Source organism: Fusarium tjaetaba, assembly GCF_013396195.1.
Source record: "Fusarium tjaetaba strain NRRL 66243 chromosome Unknown NRRL66243_c0000338, whole genome shotgun sequence".
Classification (NCBI taxonomy): Eukaryota; Fungi; Ascomycota; class Sordariomycetes; order Hypocreales; family Nectriaceae; genus Fusarium; species Fusarium tjaetaba.
The window spans coordinates 1-27,453 of NW_023501534.1; the positions used below are offsets into that span (position 1 = coordinate 1).

Below are 27,453 nucleotides of genomic sequence, written 5' to 3' on the forward strand. Positions count from 1 at the left end.
TAAGTTAGTAATAAAGTTCTAGGGAAAATATATTTCTATTGGACTTCAGGTTTAATACAATGATGGTCCCTTTATCCTCTAATCAAGATCTTCATGCCCAATCGAACAAGAAATGCTACCGCCTCCGCCTCCTCCACCGTCTTTTAGGAGCCCAGCAACTGACGCCAGCTCAACTCCACAAGCGCCGGTTGTCCCTGAGAGTTCTTCCGCTGGAGGCCTGTTGCTAGAGTTGATCAAACACAATGGTGCTCCTTTCAACGATCACTGGGCTTACTTTGTTCGATCGAGCTCGAGCCCTTCTGTGGGGATCGTGTATGAGGCTACTGGCGATGTTCGCAACGGCTTCCAACGCCAGATCCGGAGAAATCATGACCTGAATTCTGATCCACCCTCAACCCGCATTCCGCTCCAATGGATTGATGCCACTTTTGTTAACGAAGAGTTGATGCTTCATGCGCAAGAGCCGATCCCGGTCTGCACCTTTGAGGAAAGCCTATATAAGGTCAAGGTACCCGAGAAGACACTGAATAATGCGACTGAGAGTGTATGTATTTAACTTGTCATTGATATCAGAAGGCTCAGGGTGAAAAGATTCTGACTAACAGATTGACTGTCCATAGGAAGCCCCCAAGAAAAGAATCGTACAAAGGAACTGTCAGACATGGATTGTTGAATCGGCGGATCAACTGGTTGCGGATGGCATTTTCCTATCGAATATCGCCGCCTACCTTCATGCCACCAAGCAAGTCTAAACCGGTTCCAGAGTGGTTCACTTGAGCCGGTCTTGTCAGGTTTTTCATAAGGAAGTCAAACTGAGTGTCGCGGGGAACAGTTAATACCAACCAGAGTGGATGTATAATTCAGAAGACCTTCAAGTCTAGACTAACGTTGTGAACCTTTTGCCGCAAGTCGCTATCCTGATCAGATATGCTGGTGGCTGACGTGTGAAGCTGTTGGAATAGTCCCGTGATGCTCCTCTTTGCAGTGAATCCCTACGGAGTCCGTTCCACTGGTCCTACGGCGTTGAGGAGAGTGGTGACAGTTAGCGCGCGCCTGGTCTGACCACCAGTAAGTGAGTTAAGACTGAGAAGCCACTTAGTCTGACCTATAGGCCAGTGCTTTGTCAAAAGCTAAAGGAATTTGCCTAAACAGGCCCGTACTTCAATGCAATTGACAATAATATATATATGCGATAGACCCACGAGCATGATGCACGTCAAGATTCCTAATCCTACTATCAAGAGCTAGCATCATGTCTACAACCTACAACCATACGCTCTTCCTCTGGATCGAAGGCTACTTTCCAAAGCGGATTGCTTATTATCTTCTCTCGAAGGGCATATGCTCATCTGTCGAGCAGCTGTATGATGGGAAGACCAACGAGAGCAATTTGAAAATCGTGCCCATCACTTTTACTGGCGATGGCTTTGTTTCTGAAGACCCCGAAGAGCCTTTACCACCTGGCACCAGAGTGCCCGCACTTCGCCTCGATGACACCGGAAGCGACAAATCCATCTGGATCCATGAGACGTGGAGCATTATTAACTATCTGGAAGAAGTGTTCGATACCAATAACTACCGACAAATGTGGGCTACGGACCCTATCGACAGAGCCATCACTCAAGACGCCCTCAGCTACATCGCCCTCGCCACAGACGCCGGGCGAGTCTGGCTCATTAATTGCGCTCCATACATGGCTGCATTTTGGAACATTCCCGATTCTGAGCTCAGTCTCCCCGTCGGACGTCGCGCCCGACGTGAAGTCGAAGAGCACTTCAAAACACTGCAGAATGTGTGTGCTGACAATCTTACCTCAACGGGCTGGCTTACGCCCGCGGCTGACGGAGGTCCGGGCTTGGCTGACGTGATGCTCGCCGCGACGGTGAGACATACGGAGTTGAGCTGGAGTGAATTTATCCTGGAGGATGAAGAGCTTGGGAGGTTGAGGGAGTGGTATGAGAAGTTTAAGACGGTGAAGTTTTGGTATGAGTTGGAGGAGACGGGGCGGTTCCCTAATAATGCGAAACGTGGTGAGGGATCTGTTCGGAAGTAGTTGAAGAGATCGAGCCGTAATTTGCGAGTTACTTGATCTGACTTATTGCAGCCCTGTACGTGAGCCCGTTTGATGGTGTTCGCAATTGAGTATGCTTTTCCAAGCGGAATACTGTCGCGGTTAGGCGTCCTACATCTGAAAGTGAGTCTTAACACGCACTAAGCGTATCACGATACGGCATTTTCCCATGACAGGCTATTCTTCATTGACCCTCAACCCCGAAGAATGACATCAGGACCCACCAAGCGTAACGAATGTTGAAGCTTTCAAGGCAGTTGAAGCGGAGATTATGCATGTCTTCCACCGTCGATGCAACGGCATGTAACTGGCGGGATCCGCAGCTTCCGGCTTCTGAAGATACGCGCTAGCTCTCAGCGGTAGCTGCCGTGTTTAGGTACTTGAAGACCCATCCTCGCCTGAGACCCCTCTTGAAGCTTGGATATCTTCTCCTCTTTCATCAACCGCACCCCAACAACATCAATTAAAATGGCCAGAACGACGTTAACTCACATCCCCCTCGCGTACCGCATCCTCTTCCTCTGGTTCGAGCCACTCGCCGCATTTGGCGGGTCCTTTGTAATCTGGTTCGCTCCCGAAATGTTTCTCAACACAATGACCCCGACCGCCAAATTTGCACCCGACAATCGAGTTATCTACAATCAGGTCGCGGCGACATACACGCTCTTTGCCTATAACGAAGCGATCCTTCTCCGCGCTACCAACGATCTTCGTGTTTGGAGGACTGTACTGATCGGGATCCTGATCTGTGATGCGCTACATTTGTATTCAAGCTGGCTTGCGATTCCTGACGTGTTCTGGAATCCTGCGGCGTGGAGATGGGAGGATTGGGTCAATTTGGGGAGTTTGTGGGGGCAGGGCGCTGTGAGGATCGCGTTTTTGATGGGGGTCGGTTTGCAGGGAAATACTCGGGTCAAGGCGGATTGAGGTCAATTGATCAAGATATGAGAGCGATGAGGCTCAATGCGATGGACCAAGAGTGAGGCATTACAATCTTGGGCAATCTGGCCAGAACCTTGATGATGGACACCCTGGTCACAGCGGCACGGCACAGTCGGCAATTGATGGCCCGAAAAGTGTCAATGCTCAGAAGGTGAGCAGCTGAGAGTCACTGTACCATTGTCGCTTCAAGTCGATGCATTCAACCTGAGGATTTAAATACGACATAGGAATCATCATGTCAAGCAATCGAGTGTCGATTTGATGTCGAGATTTTCCCTGCTTCTTCCATTTCAACCGCTATCTCGAGTTCCGCAGAGCAAAAGAGCCGCACTACTGCTTCTCAATCGCTATTCTCTAGGGTAGTACTCCGTAGACTTAAGTTAAGTTAATGCATAACGCAAAACGAGTACCACGTTCTCCAATCCCGTGAAGTCGCCCCCTTCATTCGATACCTTCAATTTCCACTCAAGGTCCGTGTCATTTAACTTAGTGTTCAATGGCGACAAGGTCAACATCGTCGCATTTCCCAAACGAACGGGATCCCAATCTTTTCCCTCCCCCAAAGCAGTAATTGAAAACAATTTCTGGACCAATTTGCTCTTGGTCACTTTGCCCGAGATAACAAGGCTCAGGCTAGTAATGGTGATGTTTTTACCCAGCGCCCAATAGGGAAACCTGTCCTTAAAACCAGATAGGTCCAGCTCTGCAATAGTTTTGCTGGCTAGGCCTGACCGGAACGCGTACCATGCGTTACTAAAGTCGTTTTTGAGATCAAACATAGCAAAGAGACCAGGCCCTTCTGAGCTCAGGCCTCCAACACGAGATCGGAAAGTCTTGACAGCTTGATTGGCAGCATTGCGGAGCAAAGGTCCGCCGTCTACTGCTGTATAACGAACATGGAGAATAACGTCCGAGATCGTGGAGTAGTCGAAAGAACGAACAACCGTGGGGAGCTCAAGGGACCAAGAACCGATCGCACCAGCACCTTCGAACGGTTGGAAGCGGTCATCCTTGAAGTTGAGCTCGAATACACCAGAGTCCTGGATACCCGAGCTGATGGCTACTGACGTGATAGGTACGATGTCTGTACGGAAATGCCCTGATGCCATGCCGTCCTCGGCGTAGTCTTCTCCAGAGGCTGCCACAGAGCTAACACGGTAACGGTGCTGAAGAAGACGTAGAGTTGCATTCAGGCCAGTGTAAGGGCCGACCACGCATGGAACAGATAGCGAGACCGACTTGATGCGCCGCATGTAATGACCTGGGAAGTCAAAGTCATAGAGAACCTCAGGAATGTCAAAGGTGACTGTACCGTTTGCTCTAAGATTCAGCAAAACTTCAGGGTTGAGTTGCCTGAGCGAGATATTCTTGACTATTTCATAGTCATACGAAGCTCGCTCAAGATATGCTGCCTCCATACGTCGCAGATCTGCTTGCAGCTGCTGCGCTGCGAGGAGACCATCATGACTGCTGTCCCAATAACCACCAGGTCGCAAGAAACCTTGCACTGACGCTCCTTTCTCGAAGCGGAACGCGTTCTGGGCACGGCGTGCAAGGTCTGATGCAAGCTGATATAGGTCATAATGAACATTGCGGATCGTGTTCTCCATCCAGCCGTAGAGCTTCTCGTTTGTGTACTTGGATTGATACCACTGCTCCATCTCAACTGCATTATCTATCTCTGCTTGCTGGATGGACGTTTCCTTCTCATTGAGCTCTAATCGCTTTCTTTGGATCTCTCTCTGTTTGTCGAGCGATTTTATCTCCTGGCCCTTCATGTTCGCTTGGAGTCGCCTCTCTTGTAGCTGCTTAGTGAGAGAGTTTGTGCGCTGAGCATCGGCCGCGATTGTGGATGCTACCATGGAGCCTGTTCTGATGGTCAGGGATGAAGCCTGCAAAGCAGAAGCTATGTTTGAGCCGTCCATCTTCATGGATGCACCAACGCCCATGGGTTCGACGTTGGCCGTTACTTGTGGTAGAGCCTTGAGTATCAGCGCCCCAACCTCTATGGCTGAAGCAGCAAGATTCAACTTATTTGCCACTTCTGTTACTTTCATCTCCTGATATTCCAGTCGGTTCATGCGCAGGTCGTCTGTGAGTGGTGCTTCAATCGCCTGCTCGATGTCCACCCACTTATCAGCCTCGCCAGGTATGCGGCTCATTGGCTCGCCTATGAGTCGTAGGTAGTAGCTCAATTGAGCTGCAGCAGAAGATCTGTTCATCTCCAATAGCTCAATGTTTCTTTCAATCTCGTCCCTCTGCAGGCGTTTGAGACTTATGGAGAGTCTCTGTCTAGCCGTGTCTTGTTTTGCTTTCAGGATCTGCAGGGCTTCTGAGTCCTTCTTTTCCTTGGCCTGTAAAAACTGATCTCCCATGCTCTGAAGACTGGTACAAATGTCCAGTGCTTTGGAAATGAGATATTGGAACCTCTGGTTCGGCATTGGGCCATCGATTTCATTCAGAAGAGACGTCACTCCACCTCCACCACCTTGCAATGCTCGGCCTATTTGACCTGGATCGATACTAGCCTCGTTCATGGCATAAACGAGTGGTCGCCCGTTGATATCCATATTGTTCCTAGCCTTGTAGAGTCGGTCGCTGACCAATGATCGCATTGTCTGGTACTTTGGATTCGCTGGTAGGCAAAAGTATGTCGTTGTCAGGATTCCCAAGACACCATATCTGTCCTGCTCGTCGTCTTCCGATCGCCTTGTCCCTCGTCTCTCAACATCACACAGAAAAGGAAAGGTGAGCTCAAGATCGATCCGCATTTTGCCCATTTTGTTCAAGGTGTCGTACGTCTTGACGGCTGGCTTGCCAAGCTTGGGCATCTTGGGTGGCTCTGGGCCGAGGACATGTGCTGCCTCGATGTAGCGCTGGATCGCCATGGGCAGAGATTCAATGCTCCCTTGGCGGAAGTACTCATCACCAGCAGCGATGAGTGTTTCAATATACTTCATGACAATCCATTTCATGTATGCCCTTGGCCGTGTTCGTGCTGTTGCATGTGTGTTGGATGGGTTGCGTCTCCTTTCCGTCACTGCAACGTCAAGTGTAGACTCGTCCAGCCAACCAGTGAAATTGTCTTGATTTTCAGTCGGGTCGCCAGCTATATCTCTAAACGGACGGAACCTCCAACATGCTGTCTTCCCTTGCTTTCGAGTCTGTCCTTGAACGTCCACTGTCGGATCAAATACAAGCCTTGCCACGCGAAGGGCAAGGTCGTATTGCTGAGTGGCCAGGAATCTATCCATAGCAAGAAGAACACAATGCGCACCTAGTTCCCAGTTATAGAGGGCATATGAAGTTGCCTGTTCGTGGTATTGGGACACGTTTGCTTCAACTACAGCCTTTCCATATTCTCTCTCGTTCATCTTGTCCATTGTCTCAAAGAGTGGCCCCAGACTGTCTGTCTTTGTGATATCCTGCATAAAGGTCGGGGAGGAGGAATGCTCAATAACCTCAGTCATCGAATTCCGTACCAGATTTGACGACGCAAGCTCGACCTTGTTCCTCTTGACGTAGGCAAGCTTTGGGTACATAAAGGTTGTCTTGCCATCTGGTGCCGATACCTGTACATCGACAACGTACCCAGTAGTTTTAGCGAGTGTGTCATTTCCATCATATGACATGGTCCACACAAGGGTTCTTGAAGAGGTTGGAACCGGAACAGCTAGCAACGGAGAAGTGACCTGGTCTCCTTTGAATAAAGCAACTTGTTGCCCGGGAGTCTCGACCCGATCGTCGTCAAAAGTCTTACGACTCTCCCAACTTTTCGTCCAAGTATGCTTATGAAACACTGTCTCTAGGGTCCTGTTTTCAGACTCGGACTGGGTTTGGCTTTCTTTCACAGTTGCGCGGTCATCGCTTATCTGGAAGGATCCAAGGAATGAGTGATTAGCTGCATCTGTTGCTGCGACACTGTTCCCAGTGACTTTTTCCTTTCGCCAGCATCCCACATTGATAGTGACTGTTTCCCCAACAGGACCGGTCGTATTTGCCCAGAAGGTAAAGCGTGAAATGGAAGGGAGCTTTTCTTTATCGAATCTGTTATCCCAAACCACATTCAGTACCGGTTGTGATACACGCTTGGGTGTCCATTCTCCGTTCAATAGTTCAGTCCATGCCATCCTTATCTCCCAATTATTGGGCGACTTCGTTGTGTTCAATGACTTGCCCGCGGCTTCACCGAATGTTAAACCGCCCACTTTTTCTCCCTTTGGGGTCTCGGGAGTCAGCGTTTTGACCATTATTTCCGGGATATAAACAATCAAGCGATTGCCACGCATAACGGGAATCAAGTAAGCCCCGGGATTGGCAACGCTGGAACCATCCCAGTCGGCCTCGTATGTGACAGATCCAATGTCCATCAAAGCCCACGGTGTCCACAGGGCCACATCACTTGGCTGCGTAAGCCTCATGTTACGGTAGTAGAAGCGATATGGTGTGCTGCGTGTTTTGCCAAAGAAATGATACGTCTCCAGCCCCCCAGTCGGATGATGTCGTAGATATGCTTGAATATCGAGATCTGCAATCTCTGAAAGTCCCTTGACGTAGGTACGGATAGCTTGTGCAAATGTATCCCAGCTCAGGTCCTTCTGCATAATAGTTGATTCATAGTCTCCAAACAAAACAGTCTTGTCGTCACGCAGGGTTGGATCAATCCAATTCTCTGGGTACAAGAATGCCTTGCGTGTAGCTGTCCAAATGTTGTGCTTGTGCATCCACACCCACTTGATCTGGTCTATGTTGCTTGGTTGTACACCAGCTTCAGTTTCCATGCCGAGGAGACATCGTTGTACGTATAGCTGAACGGTCGAGATGGCCTGCTTCATTCGCGTAATCTCAAACTGGGAGCCCATCTGAACGTCGATCAACAGCAGATCAAACAAGCCTCCCGCATCTGAGATCTTGGATTTCTTGATATATGGCTGTTGCAGCAAATACTCGATGAAAACTGTTCGCTGGGTCTCTTGTAGCTGTGAGGTACATGACTTGAGTTGTCGTTTACCAAGCAACAAGACCATTTCGCTGGCGACCTCCCATTGTTTGGCAGAGCCTGGAAGTGCGGGAGTGGCGAATTTGAAAAGACTTATGATGGGGTTCTCGCCGTCTTGACTCGAGTTGGGCCTCAGGGCGCCGGAGACTTCCATGATAGCGTTAATGGTCATCAGATCGCCAAGGCTCGCAGCAGCTCCGATGATATCAGCCGCCTTAGCACCCTCATAGTCATACTTGGTCTTAATCAAAGTCGACAACTGCGCCTCGGGCCACGTTGTCGCAGCTATGAGTTGAGAAGTCAAGGTTGAAGAGCTGTCAGGGTTTTCTAGCCATGCAAACAATCTGACTAGAGAATCCTTTTGTTTAGCGATTCCATCTCTCAGTTGCCGATAGCTTTGTAACCTCGCAATGTCGTTGATGCTCAGTGAATTCAGATCGATAGATATTAGCCCATTGGGAGTCGTCAGGTATTTCACTTCCTCCAGGCTCAGCTCTAGCTTTCGGAACAACCAGGCCGAACGACCAATTTCTTTGAGTACTGTATCAGCTTTTTGGACGTTGTCTTGGGTGATGAACGTAGTATCAGTGAGGCGTGCTGGTACCGTTTGCTTAGTAGCCCACATGACATCCATGGGTTGTACAGGTGACACTAGTAGGTAGGTCTGTCCGGTTGTCATAAGAATGGGATCTGAATACCACTCTGTAGTGGTTTTCTTCAATGCCATCTTGGCCCCATTGACACTCAGATAGACATCCATAACAGGGTTTGATGGCCGTAGACTGAATATGTACTCTCCTGTAGCTGTGGGTAGAAAGTAGCCCTGCGTCTTCGGGGGTTTATCTGCTGAAAAGCCACGTATGTCTTGTAGAATGTCGATAGCTGACTTCTTCTCTTCAGACGACGTTTCTTTGCTTAGAAGCATGGGGATGAGAGTGTGTTCGATGCCTTCAAGCCTCTCACTGATGCCTCTAGTAGCAAGGTCAACCAAGGTTTGCGATCGCAATATTGGCAACATCAAATTGACGAACGCAAGTCGCCTGGTGCGCAAAGCCTTTTCCTTCTCGACTCCAGCTGATTCAAGTGCTAAGGAGTTCTCAGTGAGAGTCTCGTCCGACTCACTGCCTTCTGACTCACTATCCTCTTCTTCCTCTGAGCTGGTGCTAAGCGATTCGTCCGACAGACTGGCAGAATCCGTGGTATTCAACCTTAAACCACTACACATCAAGTCGGCAATAAGCTTCTTTTGCCCTATGTTCCCCTCATCCGAGAATCTTGCTATCAAGGCATTATACGAAATCCTGGACAGCTTGTCAAGTTCTCGGATGGCGTCGGCAAAGGCCAAAGAATCCCCAACCTTTCTTAGACTTTCTTCTTCCTCTCGTTCTGTCAGTATCCCTCTGAGAGTTACAACAGCTGTCTGGGTCTTATTTGTCTTTCGATTGACGTCAATACTTAAGTTGGAGGGAAGACCGTCAAAGCTGGGTAACGATTTCGAAGGCTCCAAATTGATAGTCTTATTGACCACAAAATCACCTGTTTAGCTTTTAATTAGCACGTTGGCATAGACATGATTTCCTCAAAAACAAACCTTCAACTATCTGTGCCAGGCTCTTGGAAGTTGCAGCATCGAACAATTGGCCGCAAAGATCCATAACATCCCGCGAAGTAACAAGGTTGTTTTGTATGCGAGGCTCCCAAAAGATTTTGATGGAATTGAACTTCTCCATGATAGACCCAGTGAACTGAAGGGTGTGATCAGCAAATGGGATGTTGGAGCATTCGGTCTTGCCAACGAGAAGCATAATGTCGCTCGTTGACCAGCCGCCATCAGTCAACTGTTTCCATAGTGAAATACTCTCCATAGTTGTCTTTGGATTAACGAAGATGTTTCTATCAGGAAATACTGAGAGAATCATATCGTAGTCCTTTGGGCGCACTGCAAAAAGTCGACACATAAGTGTGTGGCGGTACATCTTGGACAGCGTCTCCAATTCGAGTGCTGAGGAAGGGTTCAATCCGGCAATGGCCAAGATGATGTTCAAATCCTCCGAAGTTGTCTTCAGAGTCATAGTCAGAGGTGCCATATATGTTTCAATGGCACCTTTGTCCCTCAGATAACTGCCGCCAGAATCTGGTCTGAAAACTGTATCATTACTAAGGTAGCTCATGGGTTCGAGGAACACCTTTCTGTACAAGGAGTTGTCGCCATGGGTGCTAATCGGAGCCCAAATTGGAAGAAGTGACGCTACAGATACTTGCGTTAACTTACTCAACTTGGCGATTTGAGCAATGTCTTCAAGAACCGATAGCGTGATACCTCTGAACCCTTCGACTGATGAAATAGTACTGTTGGCAATGTGGTTCTGAGTAATCGTCGAGATCACAACATCTAGGTCGGCAATAGTCCACCCTAGCTTATTTCTCAGGCGGATGAAACCTTGCAATTCATGACATATCTCTTGTGTCAGGTTGCCAATAATAGGGGAGGCTTTAGAAGAATCTCCCTTCCCGGAACCCGATGTATTGTCAAGAAGTCGAAGTCGCATTTCCGACAGCTGTCCATCAAATACTTTGGAGCCTCTGCTATTGACGATGACTAGTCTTCTACCAAAAAAGGTGGTGTTCAAAAGCTCCAAGAGCTCCTGGAGTGACAGTCCTGAGCGTGGGAGAAGCTGATCCCGTATGAAACACAGCCCCGAAAGAGTTTGCTCGGAAGTGTCAAGCATAGCGTCAACATCGTCGTAGCCCCAGCATTCGTAGACCGTGGGAATTGAACTATCTCGTAGCTGTGCCTGCCGTGCCGAGTCTTCTGGGCAAAGGCCTACCAGGAGATCTAGGAAGGTGTCTGTAAAAATGGTCTCTTTACAAACAGCAGCAAAGTCACGGGGCAACATATGCAGGGTCTCGGCGACGTCGAATCGATGCCACACGGCTTCTGCCTCTTTTTCCAGCGCCTCCCGTGATGCTAAGTCGCTTGGAATGAAGTTGACAAGTTGTCTCAGCATGAAGGTGGTTGACTTGAAATTTGCCCGTACATCTGAAGGCTCGATTCCCATTGAAGACAGATAGACTCTGACCGAGTCTTCGCCTAGGCTATATGGAAATCGGTTCAAAGGAAACATAGCCTTCGCAATTTTGCTATCGCATGTAGCGGCTACTTGCTTCTCTTCCTCGCTGACCTGACCTTGAGATGTTGAGGGATAGTCTTCATCAACGGCACTGATGAATCCTCCCTCACTGGCGATATAGGATGCCAAGATTTCGTTGACGATAGTAATATAGGGCACCATATCCTTGCTATTTGCGCACGACAACTGCAGCCTTTGCAAATCAGGACGTCGAAGAGCCAAAGCCTTTAACACATTGTCAGCGCCTTTGACAGTCTTTGAACAGCGGCTGTGTTCCAAAAACTTGAGCAGGTCAACAAAATATGCCGAGGCGCTAACAACAGAGCAGCACTCTTCGCATGGAGTATCTTGTAGATCAAAGATGCTCGTCATGTTGAAGTCCTTCTTACTACCTCCCTCATAGGGCTTGGTAGCATCTTCGTCAGGCGGCGTCGGCCGGATGATCTCTGGTTTCCCGACATCTGCGATAGCTTTTTCGGTGGCCATGAAGTCTTCGTTAATCATGGTAAGCAGGTTAACCCAGGTTTCTTGACTCCTGCAAGCGACTACAACCGCATGGTCGTGGATCCTGAGTGCAGACTCCTCATCGAGACGCTTCTTCATGCTCTGGATAAACTCCTTTCTGCTGCTGGAAGCGATATCCTGCGCAGACTCAAATTTGAGGTCTATGAGGTGTTTTATGTGTTGTGGCTCTGTAACCAGATACTGTAGTCGTTGTAGTGCCATGATTCTGCCAAGTATTGTCTCACGATTGATCTTACGGCTTCCTTCAATAGAGTCGAAGGATCCCTCGGAACTGATTTTCTTCCGAAAGGTATCAGAGCCGATCGGCACGTCATTTTCCATGGCCCATTCTAGGGCAAAAGCAATGATGTTTTTCCATGGCCTTTCGAACTGGATTTCATCTGCCTTTACAGAAGCAAGGAGTACAGCCACTGGCTCCCTCAGCATAAGATGAGATATGAATCGCACGAGAGTATCCCTATTGTTGTATGGTAGGTCTTTCTTACAGTAACTCTCAATTGCGACTTTGCTGAGGCTGCCTGGAGCTGGGAATTGTTGCAGCAAGTAACATGCCAGTGACTGGTCCTCTTGCGCCGCGTTGAATATCTCTCTCATCCATTGAAGGGATTTGATATGTCCTAGGCTTAGACCGCCCTGTCCAATAACCGATTCGATAACACGAGTGATGCTTTCCTGCTTGTTAATGGCCGTCTGAACTCGAACTACCAACGCCTCATTTCCACGAAACATGGACGCAATTAAGGCCGCGGCTTCATCCTTTTTCTTTGGGCTTTGCGACATGGTTACAGAAGCACCAGTCACGACAAATTGGTAGAACAAGACCGAATAGAAGAAGTTCGATATAACTTTGAGATGGTGCAGCACGAAATGGTCTTGCAAACTCGTTTTTTCGCTTGATAGGATGTTTCTCTCTAGCATCCCCTAATGTCAGTCCAAGTGCTGGTCGGCCGTAGCCGCCACCAAAATTCTGTCCGACGCTAGGAACTTCGGCTACCAGTCGCCTTGCGTGTGAGGTCCGAGCACTCGCAGGCGCGCTATCGGTTCTGCTAATGTATTGCAGTGGGGGGCCTACAGCATGCAATGTAGTGGATTTCAGGTCATGGGTCGTCCGTATTTGGCTTTTCAGCTCTGCTCATAACGTTCTAGACTTTGTTGCGTATGGTTGCTGGACATGTATCGGTACATTGTCTTGGGCGGCTTGGTCGATGGACAGATCCGAGAACTTTCGGTCGTTGAAGGCCCCTCAGTAGAAGCAACCGCCGTTAGCAGAGCAAAACGACCCAGATAATACAACATCAGTTTTCGTATCTATCGGTAGGCATCAGGCGGTTACGACAAGGCCAGTATTGAACGCAAATATGGCCACTGGACCCCGAACCTACCGTTACCAGTTCGCTTTATGTACTGGTAACGACGACAGCGAATACTACGACCAAACTACTGCATTGTCACAAGCTTTGATCAACCGGAGCTTCCGTCACCTTTTTGAGAATACTGAAGGAGTTGCCGGAATTGATCACTTCGATGATGCTGCCGGCGACAGAATCTTTGGCGTGCTTGATGCGCCGACACTTATGTTGATTGGTCACACGGTTGATGAGAGCCTGGCCTACTACCAGCTTCGGTCTGTCTCTATTCCAGTCTTTGTGGTTGAATGTTACTTACCTATAGTAGAATCAAGGAAGCCAATGTTGTTTTTCGAAATGGCCAGACACGGACCCTTTCCCAATGGGCTCTGACCGTCAAGGTCAACTTGAGCGAAGTCTCTTTGGAGATCCAACCATCAGAAGATGAAGAAACACGCAAGAACAAGGAGTATTGGAAACAGGATATCGCGAGAAGATATCCTGGCCTTGAAGTTGGCGACTATCGTGCTCAGCGCATCTTTGCCAACTTTTCGGGTATGTTCACCCTTTCTTTACCATTCATACAAGTGAGCTGATGCTTGGTGCTATGAAGCTGCTCAATGGAAGAAACCAATAGAAGAACGAAGTACGTGCTTTGACCAAAAGGCAAAGAAGACCATAGCACTCCAAGAATGGAAAGATCAAGCTGAGAACTCCGGTTACTTTTATCGCATTATGGATCTCATCGATGGATGGGCTAAAACACAGGCTCATGAAGGCTTATCAACCTTGGGTATCAAGTTTTCTTTATATCAGGACCCCGGTGAGCACTTCTGTTCCATTAAACTGCTGTATACTGACATTTAATAAAAAAAAAAGATGAAATTAAGCGACCAACCTTCAGTAAGTTCAATTTTCCCTTGGGCTCGCTTCAAATGAATGCTGATGTGTCTCGCAGAACCGATGTTACAGCACATTCAGGTCTATCCATACAAAAGCCAAAAGTGCCCTAATGGAACAACGGCCATCAGAGATCCATCGAAAATAACTCAGGAAGCGCCTTTCGGAGATCTTGTTCATGGAGACTTCAACTGCTTGATGTTCTGTGAAAATGTGGATACAAGCTGGAACGTGCCTGGTAAGTCCACCAATTCCATCTTTCGCTCCCTTCCCCAGAAGAAGCATATGAGTCACTCCTATAACATGGCCTGTCCCGTCTCAGATGATGATCCGAAACTCCCAGATTTGCTCGGTACCTTTGCCATGGACTATAGAGTCGTCATGCACCGCTATCTTCTTCCTGCGCTCGAGGATCTCTGCCTTGCTACAGTGGTCAAGATAGAGGAGCCAGAACGTACGATTGCGGTGCCGGATATAGCATTCAACCCCCGCTATACTATCGGCTGTCCACGTACCGAGAGAGAGCTGAATAGCTCGCCTGATACCGATATCAAATTCACGAAGCTGTCAGATCGTCATTATCAATGGATAGTGAGAGATAGCAAAGGAGAGACAGGGCATCGCTTCACAGATGGCCCTTACAGCTATCACCGCGACAGGTATAATTCTTATCAAATTGATACTGAATCTAAAGTCGAAGTTGAGTGGGCGACTGGACAGTCCGCTATGGTTATCTCCGCGTCCGTCTCCTATAATTATAATTGCGCCTTTGCCAATAATAAGGAAATGACGGATCAAGTGGATAGTGTCAAGTATGAAGCATTCCTTTGCTCCCAACACAGCCCAACCGAGCTGACTGAGCATACAGGTACAATGTCATTGCTAAGTCATTTTTCAGTCTTGGACTCCAGCCTGTCGACCTTGATTACCTTGTCATCCTCCCCCAAATCAAGGGCCTCAGCAGAGAAGATGCTCAAAATATCAAATATGGCGCTAATAAGAGTCCCTCTGACCTCCCCGCTGTCTCCGATGGTGACTTGAAAATCACATCTTTCCCCGTCTGCATAACAGCAACAGGGAAAGGGCGCGATGATAGCGAGTTTAGGCTGAAGACGGATCTCGAAAAGTCACTAAGGATAGGGATTGAAAGGTTCACTAGCAGAGTCGACGAACATTTCAGGTGGGGAAGAGGAAAGTTGATATTCCCCGGGCACGGGAATCTACTGCTCATGAACCCCAAATTCACAAAGTTCGGCGGCATTGTTGCTGACGTCGGTCTGCGGTAAGCATTTAGTGTACGTGTACTTGGATATACGGTTGTCTAACATTTCATACTAGGCGAAATGAACCCAATGGGACAATGTCGTTTCCTAAACCCGGGCCAAGTCCTCCCTCTGGGGACAAAGGACCAGGTCCACAAAAGCCTTCCCCAGATGTCCCTAAGCGAAAAGAGGAAAATGACCTCAAACTCAGTTGGGATCATCAAGTCTCTTACAACCCACAATCAAAGATCGGCCGACTATCATTACGAGCTCTTAACAGCAAGAAGGAAGATTTGAGCTTTCACTTCATTCGCATCAGCCTTTTAACATCGACGTCAACCCATACCCGCCCGTTTGATGACACAGAATGGAGCAAAGCACCGGATGCCAAAGCCTTGGACGTACTCTTCTCACATGGCAAGTACACATATGTGGACTCTGATTCCAAGGATCCTCCGTTGGAAGTGGAATTACAAGGCAATGTCTATCAACTTAACAAGAGCAAAGGATGGTCTACAAACGTTCCTGCACTGGAGGTCAAGTTAAACAGAGACAGAAATGCTAGAGAGATGCAGGCTTCTATCCAAGGTCTCAAAGGCACTGACTTTAAAGTTCCAAAAGGTCAAGAGTTTACATTAGAGCTACAAGGTGAAATCCAGGAATTAGGGAGATACATGATCAAAATTTCTGAGTCATGGAAAAAGGTTCCAGGATTGAAATTTGGAGGGGAAGGGATGGCCATAAGTCATAAGGATATTGACATTCAGCCCTAATACTGATTCTATTTTTTTATGGGAAAATATTATGAATTGTTCAACAACTGATTATTATTGTACTCCATAGTCGCCATGACTCCATGACCTGGGCAAGACAAACAAGTAGGCCGCTCCAATAAGACCTCCTCGATATTTGGACCACCGAGAAGTAAAGGGCCCCTCACCCCAGTAAGTCAGCGGCTTCACAAATCGCTATCTACTGAGAGCTACATTTAGTTACTGGGCTTATGATCATATGATTATTATGATGAATCATTGGGGCTATCTGTATCACGGAAGCCAAAATGCCGAACCTGTAGTTAGGCACACCCATTCTAAACCGTGCACATACCATACAGGTAAACATGCCACAGCCGCCTTCTGTCTACCTGTTCGTGTGACTTGGTACTGATACTTGACCAAGACATGCAGACTCAACGCAGAAGATAGGTCATAGGATATAATCAAAACTGGACTATTGATGCATCTCTCCCAGTTGAGCGTAAAGTGCGTGATAAACGTGACTTAGTTGGGTCAAAACTAGAGGGACTAATGAAATACACAAGGGGAGTGCGGGCGCAAACCCACAGCTGGGGAGACCAACGCTGATCTGGTATGCCAGATGTTAGCGTTAGACTAGGGTCGTGAAGCGCGTTGTCAGGGGGCATTCTCGACCACTGAGGTGCATGTTCATTTAGGGTAGAAGCCAGCGCCCATCTTCAGTCATTTATGAATTTTGGCACACGCAACCTTTGCGGACTCTTCCAAGTTCCATTTCCACTTACTCCTACCTTGGCCATTGTTCTCATCAGATAAGACTTTTAAAAATGACTACCAGCAGCACGATGCCGAAGAAAGAGTGGACTTACAGGTTTACTTGTAATATCGTGAATGGCTCTTACGGTCAGACATTGGTAGCCGACCTTAAAGGAGGAGGCGGCGAGTCTCCAGCAGTCTGGGCACTGTCAGTTGATATTTCGTCAAGGCCTGTTGATTGACCCCATATACTAACTTCTGTAGGTCCGATACTGATCGTTTCACCAGCCCCTACAAGAAATGGGAGATATGGTCCCATCCTCTTGAGCAAAGCACCATAGTGCTCATATGGAACCGTGCCAGTAGGCGTTATATTAGGAGTGAGGGCAAGTTAAGATAATTCATGCCCTCGTATCTTTCGCATCTCCAGAGTCCTAACCAGTGTCTCAAATCTAGGGCTCGGTAGACGGGTGAATTGCTATACTGGTTCTCAGTCCGAAGAGCAGTTCCATTGGTACCTGGAGGGCGCAGACGTCAAGAACTACGATCCTGCTACTCCCATAAAGTACGGGAATAAAAACTAATCATGTATTAAAAAAGGTGCTGACTTGACTTCACTAGATTTCGATCTGTATCGCATCCAGATGCTTCTTTAAGTCTTGAGCGAAACGACCCTGGTCTTGAGACTGCTTTTGCTTGCCGGAAGTCAACACATGAATACTTCCAATTGTTCCATCTATACAAAGTATAACAAAGTTCGCTTATAGTGCCTTCTAATTATTACATTAAGAACCTACGGCGGAAAATTTGGTCTATTTTCAGTTATAAATCTTGAGTCCAAAATTCGAATCACCCGACAATAATGCGTCAGTTCATCATTGCTTTATTTGGACCCAGCAAGCTCGGAATGTTAGAACAAGGTTCGAGACTCGATAAGTATGCCGAAGATACATACTATCTCGGAAGTGCGATGCCATTCGTGTTTGTTGCATGATGAGGCTTGGATCTTTGTTGGCAAATCGGAAGCCAGTTCATATCTGTCAGTGGCTGGCTGTAAGCTACTTCTTTACTAGCGTGCTCTTGCTATTGAAGTTACGAACCCTAAATGGATGGGAGACTAGTGAGCCCGGGTCTAAGCAGAGCCTTTTGCCCGCGTAGTGGCGCCAGTCACCAAGATGGGCCTAGACTATGTATAGGAGGATGTGATCAGTAGTTTCATGCATGTTACCAATAAATACAAGGGTCTGTATCGTTGAACTTGGACAATCATATGCTATTCCTCAAAGCGGCAGTGATCTGCGAGTGACTTGCCCGCAGGAGCTGAAAAGAAGTTGCCACGCTTCTTGGCTGATCTTGAGGGGCTACTATGCTAATTTCAGCAGACCTTGACGGTCCAGACCTCCGCTACTTTGTGCTATCTTGTAAAAAAGCCTACACGGTACGGATTTGAAAACAACAGCAGCCGGCCTATTGGTACCGCCCCCCTCACTCCATCTTATGGTACATTATCTAAGCAACCGGTTGCCGTGAAGAATCGCAACCACCTTTGTTTGATTGGATGGTGAGTGCAGAGACTGTTCATTCCATCCAAGTGTCTAGGTTTAGCAACCTTACAAATTATATCACAATCAGAGCACTTAGATGGGCTACACTTCAATAGCTTCTCAATTAAGATCTTCAAACAACGGCATACCTTGAACCAACAGGATTTCAGACGCTTTTGTCGTTAGCAAGATGAATCGCAAGCCTAGGTATCAGCCAAGCGATGCTGTGGCACCAAGCACCGGTGGCTCAACGGACAGTCCATCATCATCTTCCCAATCTACACCTCATGGCATAGTATCGAAGGGGAAAGGCAAACAAACCGCACCGACAGGTCAAAGAGTGCCGGCTGTCATTTCATCCCCGGGCCTTCAGAAAGGCATTGCAGGCGGCAGCCATCGGCCAATTGACCAAACTTTCAAGATGAACCCAGTGAACGGTACAATGTCTTTGACCATACCAATTCCAGTAACTGAGGGACGTGGTGGATTTGGACCAAAGCTTGAACTCTCGTATAATTCGGGCTCAGGAAATGGCTGCTTCGGAATCGGCTGGCAACTGAACTTGAGTTCTATCACACGCATGACTTCCAAGCGTACTCCTATGTACGATGAGACTGACACTTTCTTGTTGAGCGGTGAGGACGAGTTGGTCCGTATGGGGGACCCTGAACGCATAGGCGATGACTTTTCCGTCCAGTCGTATCAACCTCGAGTCATGGGAGATCCTCTGAAGATCGAACAATGGAGCCGATTGAGAGATCCTTCTGATGTCCATTGGAGGACAATTTCGGGTTCCAATGTGACTTGCATATACGGCCAGTCAAGCCAAACGCGAATATCGCGTAGGGATCAGTCTGGTTGCACGTGTATCTTCTCTTGGCTGCTGTGCTCTTCATATGACTCTTTTGGGAATTTGATCACCTATGAATACAAGGAGGAAGACACGCAGGGTTTGGATACTTTGTCGCCTGAAGCACGATTGCAGGAACAAGGCCGAGCGACAGAAACATCTGGGCGTGCAAAGTACTTGAAGGTGATCAAATACGGCAATACACTCCCAAATCGAGATCTTAGTAGTTGGAAGCCACTCGAGTATGACGGGCAATACCACTTCCAAGTAGTTCATGACTACGGAGACCATGACCTCGACAACCCGGATGTTCAGGCAGACTCACCCTGGTTAGTCAGACAAGACCGATTCTCGACAGCTGCAGCCGGGTTCGAAGTACGCTGGCTGCGGCTGTGTCGCCGCATTCTCATGTTCCATTACTTTCCGAAGGAGCTGTCGGAGAAGCATTGTCTGGTGCGTTCTGTTTCGATGCAGTATCGAGAATCATCCGTGACCTCCTTCCTATCTTCACTGATAGAAAGGGGACATTGGTTCAATCATGAAACGAAGAAGATGCAACATCAAATGCTACCGTCATACACTTTCCAGTATAACATGCCGATCGATGTATCCAAAGCCCAACTTGAACACATGAATACCGATAACTTGCCAAATTTGCCCGGTCCGGATGGGCATGAGTGGCAATGGGTGGATTTGCTAGGCGAGGGAGCGCCTGGTCTTCTTGAACAACGTCCCGACGGCTCTTGGAACTTCCGTAAGAACTATAATGTCATCGATGATTCATCAGCCCCGAGGTTCGATTCATCTATGACCATACCTGCACGACCGAACCGAAACTTGGGCAAATCGGCTTACTTTGAGGATTTGAATCAAGACGGAAAGCTTGAACTAGTCTGTTTAGACGATGTGAACAAGTTGGAAGGCTTCTACCACCAGCATGATGAGCAGTGGGTTGGCTTCACCACCTTCTCGTCGATTCCAAATCGAGATACCACGGCAGTATTCTTCAAACAGCTTGATCTTACTGGAGATGGCCTTGCGGATCTTGTGGCCGTTGATCCCGTGGACAGAGAAATTATATGGCAAGAGAATTTGGGCACAGTTGGATTTGCTCCATTGAGGCGCTCCGTCAACAGGACGGGTGTTCCACAGCTAATGTCTGATGATCCTACGGTACAGGTCACTGTTGCTGATATGACAGGTGACGGTCGGCCAGATATCGTACAAGTCTCTTCAGGCTGTGTCACATACTGGCAGAATCTATCACACGGGCAGTTCAGCGAGCCGATTTGCATGTATAATGCACCAAAGCTGGAAAGCGATACCTCCATTGCCGAAAGAATACGCCTTGCTGATATCAACGGCTCGGGTACTAACGACCTGATCTACATGCCTGCCAGTGGCGGTCTGCACGTTTATTTCAACCAAACAGGAAACGGCTGGAGTGACCCACAGATTCTGGAGTCATTTCCGCCGGTCAACCAACTGAGTAGCATCTCTACGGTTGACCTCTTTGGCAAAGGAACCGCATGTTTATGCTGGAGCGGTAAAGTGTCAGGGTCAAATTCAGCGCAGACTCTTTACTATGTCGATCTTGCCCCTGGACCCAAGCCCAACTGCTTAGCTTCATACCGCAATGGGAGAGGATCTCGAGTAGAAGTCTCATATCGGTCCTCCAACTGGTATTACCTGCGAGATGAGCGAGCTGGAGCCTCGTGGTCTACAAGGATAGGGTTCCCGGTCCAGTGCGTGAGCCAAGTCAGGATCCTGGACGATACAACTGGCCTTCTAAACACCAAGAGTTTCACTTATCATGATGGCTACTACGATGCTCATGATAGAGAGTTTAGAGGCTTCGGGATGGTCGAAAAACTCGAATCTATCGTTTTCAACGTCGATACTCCATCAGAATTCCGCCAACCAGCTAGGCTCACCAAAACTTGGTTCCATACGGGAGCAGTGACACCAACTGTGTGCCGTCTAGAGCGAGCATCTTCTGCAGCTCTATTCGGAACTTACTGGTCCGTAGAGTCAGTCCAGCTCGAAGATCGGCGCGACACCTGCCGGGCTCTCAAAGGAATGCAACTTCGGGAAGAAATCCTTGGCGAACATGGAACTACACTTACAGAACATGCCTACCAAGTTACGGATACTGCTCACCAGGTGGTCCGGCTCTCGCCCAGGAAAGGCCCACTGCAGCCAGGCACATATCGTTGCGTTCCACGCGAGGTACTCAAGACTCATAATGATCGGTCCCCGGAGTCACTGCCACGTTACAACCACGAACTCATTCTGGAGACCAACAACTTCAATGATACACTGAAATCAATGGAGATTTTCTATGGGTGCTCACGCGGAGAGGTCATGGATCCTTCCCAGAAGGAAACTATCTTGACTTACACGGAGAACGAATATTGCTTGCCTATACTTGACAAAGGCAATGGGATCTTTGTGAAGCCAATGCCGTCAGTCACTCGCAAATATCGGATTGTTGGTCTGGACTGTTCAAGCGACAACATACAATCGGCTTTCACCAGGTTTACTAGCGGCAGCTTCCAAATGTTGCGGCGTATTCCCGAAGTTCCATACACAGGTCAGATGCTACCTCCATATTCTTCAGAAGCCCGAGTAAAGGTCGAAGAGAGACGGACCTTATACCGCGATCAGGAATTGTCCCAAGAGGATCCCTTACCTCTAGGGCAATTCCAGGGCTACTCGGTGATGCTTGGTACACTTGACCTGGCTGGAGGAGACAAATGGTTTCAAGACCTGCTCAAGCACTATTTGCCTGAGAATTTGGGGCTGGATAGTTTTATGACTACATACGGGTACATCAAGACGACGGAGGAAGACGGTGCCGTGCTGTGGTGGCGCCCTTCTTCGCGTACTCTATTTGATCCTGAGGCAGAAAGTGAACTCGTCACGGCCAGAAGGTGCTTCTACACACCGACGATCACCCAGGATCCCTTTGGCAATCGGAGTACAGTTCAGATGGATGACTACAACCTGCTGCCAAAGCTTTCTACTGATGCGGTGGGAAACGCTACCAAGGTGGATATGAATTACAGATACATGTCTCCATTGTGTGTCGTTGATCCAAACCGCAATCGAACCACCTATAGCTACGACCTGTTGGGTCGAGTCATGGCAACAGCCCGATCCGGGAAAGAGAACGAATTGGTTGGTGATAATCTCAACACGACAATCAAGCTACCCTCACAAGCTGATAAAGATGCTTTCTTTGCATGCCCAACCCAAGAGGCTGCTTTTGAGCTTATAGGTGGTGCCACTAGCTACCGCTTGTACTGCGACGCTCAAACCAAGCGTTCCAGTGACCTTTCGGATACCTGTCCAACTGCCTTTATCGACTTGAGTCGAATGTATCATCATGCTGATGGGGCCAGTGCTAGTGATATTTCCATATTGATCACCTACTTGGATGGTAATCTCGCTGAGCTGCAAACCACCAGCTTGGCTGACACAGGGAAAGGTGGATATAAATGGAACATTAGTGAATGGAGCTTGCGGAATAGCAAAGGAGACCCGGTTCGCACGTTTCAGCCGTGCTACTCCAATTCGCATGAGTTCGTTCGTTCTTCTGAAAGCCAGTCGAAAGTAACGTCCATGATCTACGATCCCCTCAGCAGACTAGTTGGTACACTGTATCCTGACCACGCGTACTCGAAATTGAGATATGGGACTTGGACAACTACAAACTACGACAGAGGGGATACAGTCTTGATGGACCTCTCTGAGGACAAAGATCTCAGTATCTATACCAACCTTCTCGCAAAGGAGAACTATAGCCCCAGCTGGCACGCTAGCGCTTCGACCCAAGAGCTTTCACGCAGGGCTGTAGCGAAGGCTTCGGAGGTTTACAGTGAGACACCCGATAAGACTTATCTGGATGCGCAAGAACGTCCGATTCTCCAAATCAGAGATTGCAAAACTGCTAAGATAAAGTCGCGGAGTGTTTACAGCCTATCAGGGCATTTGGCCCAAACAATAGATGGTAGCGGTCGTCTTGCTGAAAGCGTAACCTCTGACTTGCTAGGGCGTGGCATACTCCATCGAGGCATGGATACGGGAGCGGTCTTCACCTTTCCCGACTGTATGGAACGCACTGTGATTCTGATAGATGGCCGTAACTGGAAGCAACGATCAGTCTATGATGCCGCAGGCAGGAAGACCCATATCTGGCTCTCACAGCACGATGGAACCGAGTTCTTGGCAGAACTGACTCGCTATGGTGAGTCTGTGGGCGGTGCCGAGTCTGTGAACTTGCGTGGAAAGGTATTTGAGATACGGGATCAGTCAGGGATCCAGACGAACAAGGTCCTGGACTTCAAAGGGAACTGTGTCGAGTCAACAATCCAGTTCGTGACTGACTACAAAGGATCGATCGACTGGGGAGCTGAGAGCAATCCGAAGCTAGACCCCGAGGTCTACACGGTTCGAAAGTCTTATGATGCCATGGACAGAGTGGTCGAGACATACGATGCCGAAGGTGCAGTCACACGGCATATTTATGGCATTTATGGACAGCTTGATCGGGTTTCATACGGAAGCAGAGGGCAGAAGGATGACCCCTGGGAAGATTACATGAGTGACATGAGGTACGCGGCTGATGGACAACCAGAGCAGATCCTATATGGAAATGGTGTCTTGGCGACCTTTCGGTATGACCCAGCTACCAGACTCATGATTCGCAAGAGACTCATTCGCCAGAATGACAGGAGGGTCATGGAGGACACACATTACTCACACGATGTTATGTATCGGGTGATTCAGTCCAATGATGCCGCCCAGCCAGTTTCCTACTTCAACAGCACCATCGTTGATGCAAGATGCTCTTATACTTACGACACTATTGGTCGTCTCTCGTCGGCCCAAGGTCGCGAAGATACTAATACCAACGCACGAGGGAAGTCATCTGTTGGAATACCTAGCGACAGCACCCGAATCTGCAGATATACGGAAGAGTATCAGTATGACGACGCTGATAACATCACCCAAGTGAAACACCACGCAGGTCCAAAAGGCCAGATGTGGGTGCGGAGTTATGCGTACGAGGAAAAGAGCTTGGTCAAGGAAGGCGAGGCGGGAAACAGGCTCAGCTACACTTCAAAGAGTGGTCAAACAGAGAAATGGACCTACGGCGATGGAACCAGCACGGGATTTACGGGCAGTGTCATTGCCGGTGGCGGGATGCATTCCATGGACTGGGATCCTTTCAGCCGTCTCAAGTCTTGCTCAAGGCAAATCAAGAAGAGTGGTACACCAGAGACTACATGGTATGTGTATAACAGTGAAGGTAGGAGGGTACGAAAGGTGACGGAGCGATCATCGTCTGGTTCAGAGGATCTGAGAAAGCTCAAAGAAACTTTTTTCTTTTCCAATCTGCACATATACAAGTGCAAGACTGGTGATGAATCTGGCTACAGCAAGGATAAACGGTACCATCTGATACATAGTACCGAACAGAAACTCGTGGCCATTGCGGAAGAGGACAAATCCTTGTCTTCAGCGTCTGCCCCTCTAGTCAGATACCACATGTCCGACAAGCTGGAGTTGGATCAGTCGGGACTTGTCATAACTTACGAGGAGTATTCACCATTTGGATCAAGTTCCTTTTGTCTCCGACGATCGAAACAAGAGGCATCCCGCAAGTACAGATTTTCTGCTTACGAGAGAGATAAAGAGACGGGACTCTACTACTGCAACGCACGATACTATGCTCCGTGGCTTGGGCGTTGGATTTCACCAGATCCCCTTGGGACCAAGGATGGGCTAAACTTGTACTGCTACTGCGGCAATGATCCGGTGAACTACGTCGATCCCACCGGAACTATGGGCACGGGCATAATGAAGGCAATGCAAATAGCAGCAGTTCCACTGCTGAAGAACGTTATGAGAATGGACGAAAACGCGAAAATGAGCTCCAGGGTTCAGGCCTACCAGCAATCCTGGCTATCACAGTCGTCCAAGCCGCCTCGAGATTCATATCCAGCTGTCATGGATGATGTCAAGATCATAAATGAGCATGAAGAGCTAAACAACCTGAAGGAATACAACGCGATAAGGTTACATGAAGTACAGAAACCGCTGCCAGGCATGTCCCTAGAGCGGATGAGGGAATTAGAAACGTACACCCTGGATCAGTACATCACTGAGCTTGCCAAGGAAACTCTGATCGCGGTATACAAGAAGGGCGTCGGAGCTGCTACTTGCACAATCGCTACACAGATCGCCCTACTAGCCATCCCCTTGCCTGCGCGGGCTGCGCTTGTTATGTTCACCGGCGTTGTCGGTAATGAACTCGCCGAGGTTGGGGCGAACAAGTTTCGTGAGTGGCAGGCGGGTCCGAATGAATTCGCGCAGAGGGACGCACAGAGACACGTCGACCTGTTTAGCAAGGTATTGGGTGATCCGCGAGGACTTGGACAGGAATGGGGAGAGAATTGGGCCAGAGATGCTTTTCACTCCTGGACATCATAACTTACTTAGTTCGCTTCTCTTTTACTTAAGCTCTTTGGTTTGCTGTTATTTCCCCTAAGTTAGTTATATACATTGGCTTCAACGCTCTCAGTACAATCAGCAGGTCTAAAATAGCGCAATCATCACTGCTTACGCCTCAGCTACTATGACATTTCGAGCAACGCGAAAAGCTGTAACCTTTCCCCTCAAAGCAATAAACATGGACGTGTTCGACTTCCCAAACTTTAGCGATCGTGTCGAGGCGTTGATGCGAAGCAATCGTGTTCCTGGCCTCTCTGTTGCTGTTATCCACGGTGATAAGGTCAAGTCCGCGGGCTATGGCTTCGCCTCAATCAAGTCTCAAGAACCATGCACTGCAGACACGCTGTTTGACATCGCGTCTTCCTCAAAATCGCTCACAGCGGCAGCAATCGCTCTTTTGGTTGAGGATGCCAACTTTTCGGAAGTTCAATATGGCTCAATCATGTCTGAACTGCTGCCCGACGACTTTGTCATGTCGGAGGAACTGCACACCAATACTGTCACTGTAGACGATCTTTTGGGGCACCACACTGGCATGCCTGGGTAAGAATCACTTACGCTCGATAGGTTGGACTAACAGTGGTGTAGCCACGATGATTCATACATGGGAATACGCGCTGCTACTGAGCGACAACGCGCGATCAATTACGCGAAATCTGCGAAACTTCGCTGTCACAGCTCCACCACGGACACGCTACATCTACTGCAACATGATGTACACTGTCTTGACTCATCTCATAGAAACCAAAAGCGGACAGTCTTTCAGCGAATTCCCACAAGAGCGCACCTTTGATCGTCTTGACATGACGTCGAGCAGTCTGCAGCCCGAAGGCGCCAAAGCTAGAGGTCACTGTCATCGTATAGCAAAAGGGCATATTTGGGACAAGAAGTCCGCATCATATCGCGAGTTTGATGCAGTGAATTGTCCAGAAGGCCAAGGCGCAGGGTCATTAATCTCGAGCGCCAACGATTACATCAAGTTTCTCAATGCGCTTATCGATCGTAACGGGCCGATAAGTCAGGCTGTGTACCAAGGATTGACTCGACCGCGGTCTGAGCGAGGTGCAAACCATCGCCAACGAAAGACGGGCATTCATCGTATTCTCTACACAGCTGGTATGGATCTGTACTGGCAAGGCGAATACGCGGTGTTTGGGCACAGCGGAGACATTACAGGGTTTGGTAGTCGCTTTGTGTTTCTGCCAGAGCTCAAGTTTGGGGCAGTTATAATGGGCAATTCTTCGGGAACCAACTCAGTAGCTGCACAACTATTTCGCGAATTGATCGACGCGGCTATCAAGTCTTATACGGGGCCGCGGCCATTGAGCGCAATGTCCAACCCAGTGGTGCACACGGCGCCGCCAAAAGAACGCGAGAAACCGAATTCAAAGTCGCAGAGTCACGCGGGTGAGATGGTGAAGACCAACGCTGGCAGGGGAAAGGACCAAAAAGAAGACACTTCAACTATAGTTGGATCTAGTGCTACCTTGCAAAGAGATGTGAAACTCGAAGAATATGCTGGCGACTATTGGAACCCTGGTTATCGCAACATGAAAGTTGAGATCAGAGAAAACGGGCTTTTCATCGATGCAACAGATCGCTCGATGGGCTTCACAGCGAGACTCAAACACAAGCGGGACCAGTCTGTATACGATGCGCATGTACGAGACGCATTTGATACGGGTGACGAAGTCCTGATGACCGAGTTCATAATTGAAACGGCAAGGTCGTGGGGATGGGCATAGATCTAGAGCCACTTATTGGAGACTTGATATGGTTCGACAAAGTTGACAAGCATCAATAGCACCGACGAGTTAAGGTTGCTTCTAGCATTGTCAAGACTCCAGTGCACC

General features: G+C 48.5%; 5 protein-coding genes across 5 annotated transcripts; 4 read left to right on the plus strand and 1 right to left on the minus strand.

Moving 5' to 3' along the window:
- Window positions 1-112: 112 nt before the first annotated feature.
- Window positions 113-752, plus strand: FTJAE_12484 (uncharacterized protein; the record flags this gene model as incomplete). The annotated part of the gene is made up of 2 exons (XM_037345534.1): window positions 113-544; window positions 621-752. The coding sequence occupies 2 exons, from the start codon at window positions 113-115 to the stop codon at window positions 750-752; spliced, it is 564 nt and encodes a 187-aa protein (XP_037200465.1).
- Window positions 753-1,252: 500 nt separating this feature from the next.
- On the plus strand, window positions 1,253-2,053 carry FTJAE_12485 (uncharacterized protein; the record flags this gene model as incomplete). The annotated part of the gene is made up of 1 exon (XM_037345535.1): window positions 1,253-2,053. The coding sequence occupies one exon, from the start codon at window positions 1,253-1,255 to the stop codon at window positions 2,051-2,053; it is 801 nt and encodes a 266-aa protein (XP_037200466.1).
- A 501-nt stretch (window positions 2,054-2,554) lies between these two features.
- Window positions 2,555-12,448, minus strand: FTJAE_12486 (toxin subunit; the record flags this gene model as incomplete). Its single annotated transcript, XM_037345536.1, has 3 exons — window positions 2,555-2,827; window positions 3,550-9,548; window positions 9,604-12,448. 3 exons carry the CDS (start codon window positions 12,446-12,448, stop codon window positions 2,555-2,557), a joined length of 9,117 nt encoding a protein of 3,038 aa, XP_037200467.1.
- Window positions 12,449-13,026: 578 nt separating this feature from the next.
- On the plus strand, window positions 13,027-15,949 carry FTJAE_12487 (uncharacterized protein; the record flags this gene model as incomplete). Its single annotated transcript, XM_037345537.1, has 7 exons — window positions 13,027-13,292; window positions 13,343-13,569; window positions 13,628-13,837; window positions 13,894-13,917; window positions 13,973-14,726; window positions 14,783-15,196; window positions 15,253-15,949. 7 exons carry the CDS (start codon window positions 13,027-13,029, stop codon window positions 15,947-15,949), a joined length of 2,592 nt encoding a protein of 863 aa, XP_037200468.1.
- An 809-nt stretch (window positions 15,950-16,758) lies between these two features.
- Window positions 16,759-27,345, plus strand: FTJAE_12488 (insecticidal toxin complex; the record flags this gene model as incomplete). The annotated part of the gene is made up of 9 exons (XM_037345538.1): window positions 16,759-16,895; window positions 16,952-17,049; window positions 17,144-17,252; window positions 17,309-17,432; window positions 18,070-18,248; window positions 18,394-19,534; window positions 19,670-25,427; window positions 25,720-26,143; window positions 26,181-27,345. 9 exons carry the CDS (start codon window positions 16,759-16,761, stop codon window positions 27,343-27,345), a joined length of 9,135 nt encoding a protein of 3,044 aa, XP_037200469.1.
- Between the last annotated feature and the right edge of the window lie 108 nt (window positions 27,346-27,453).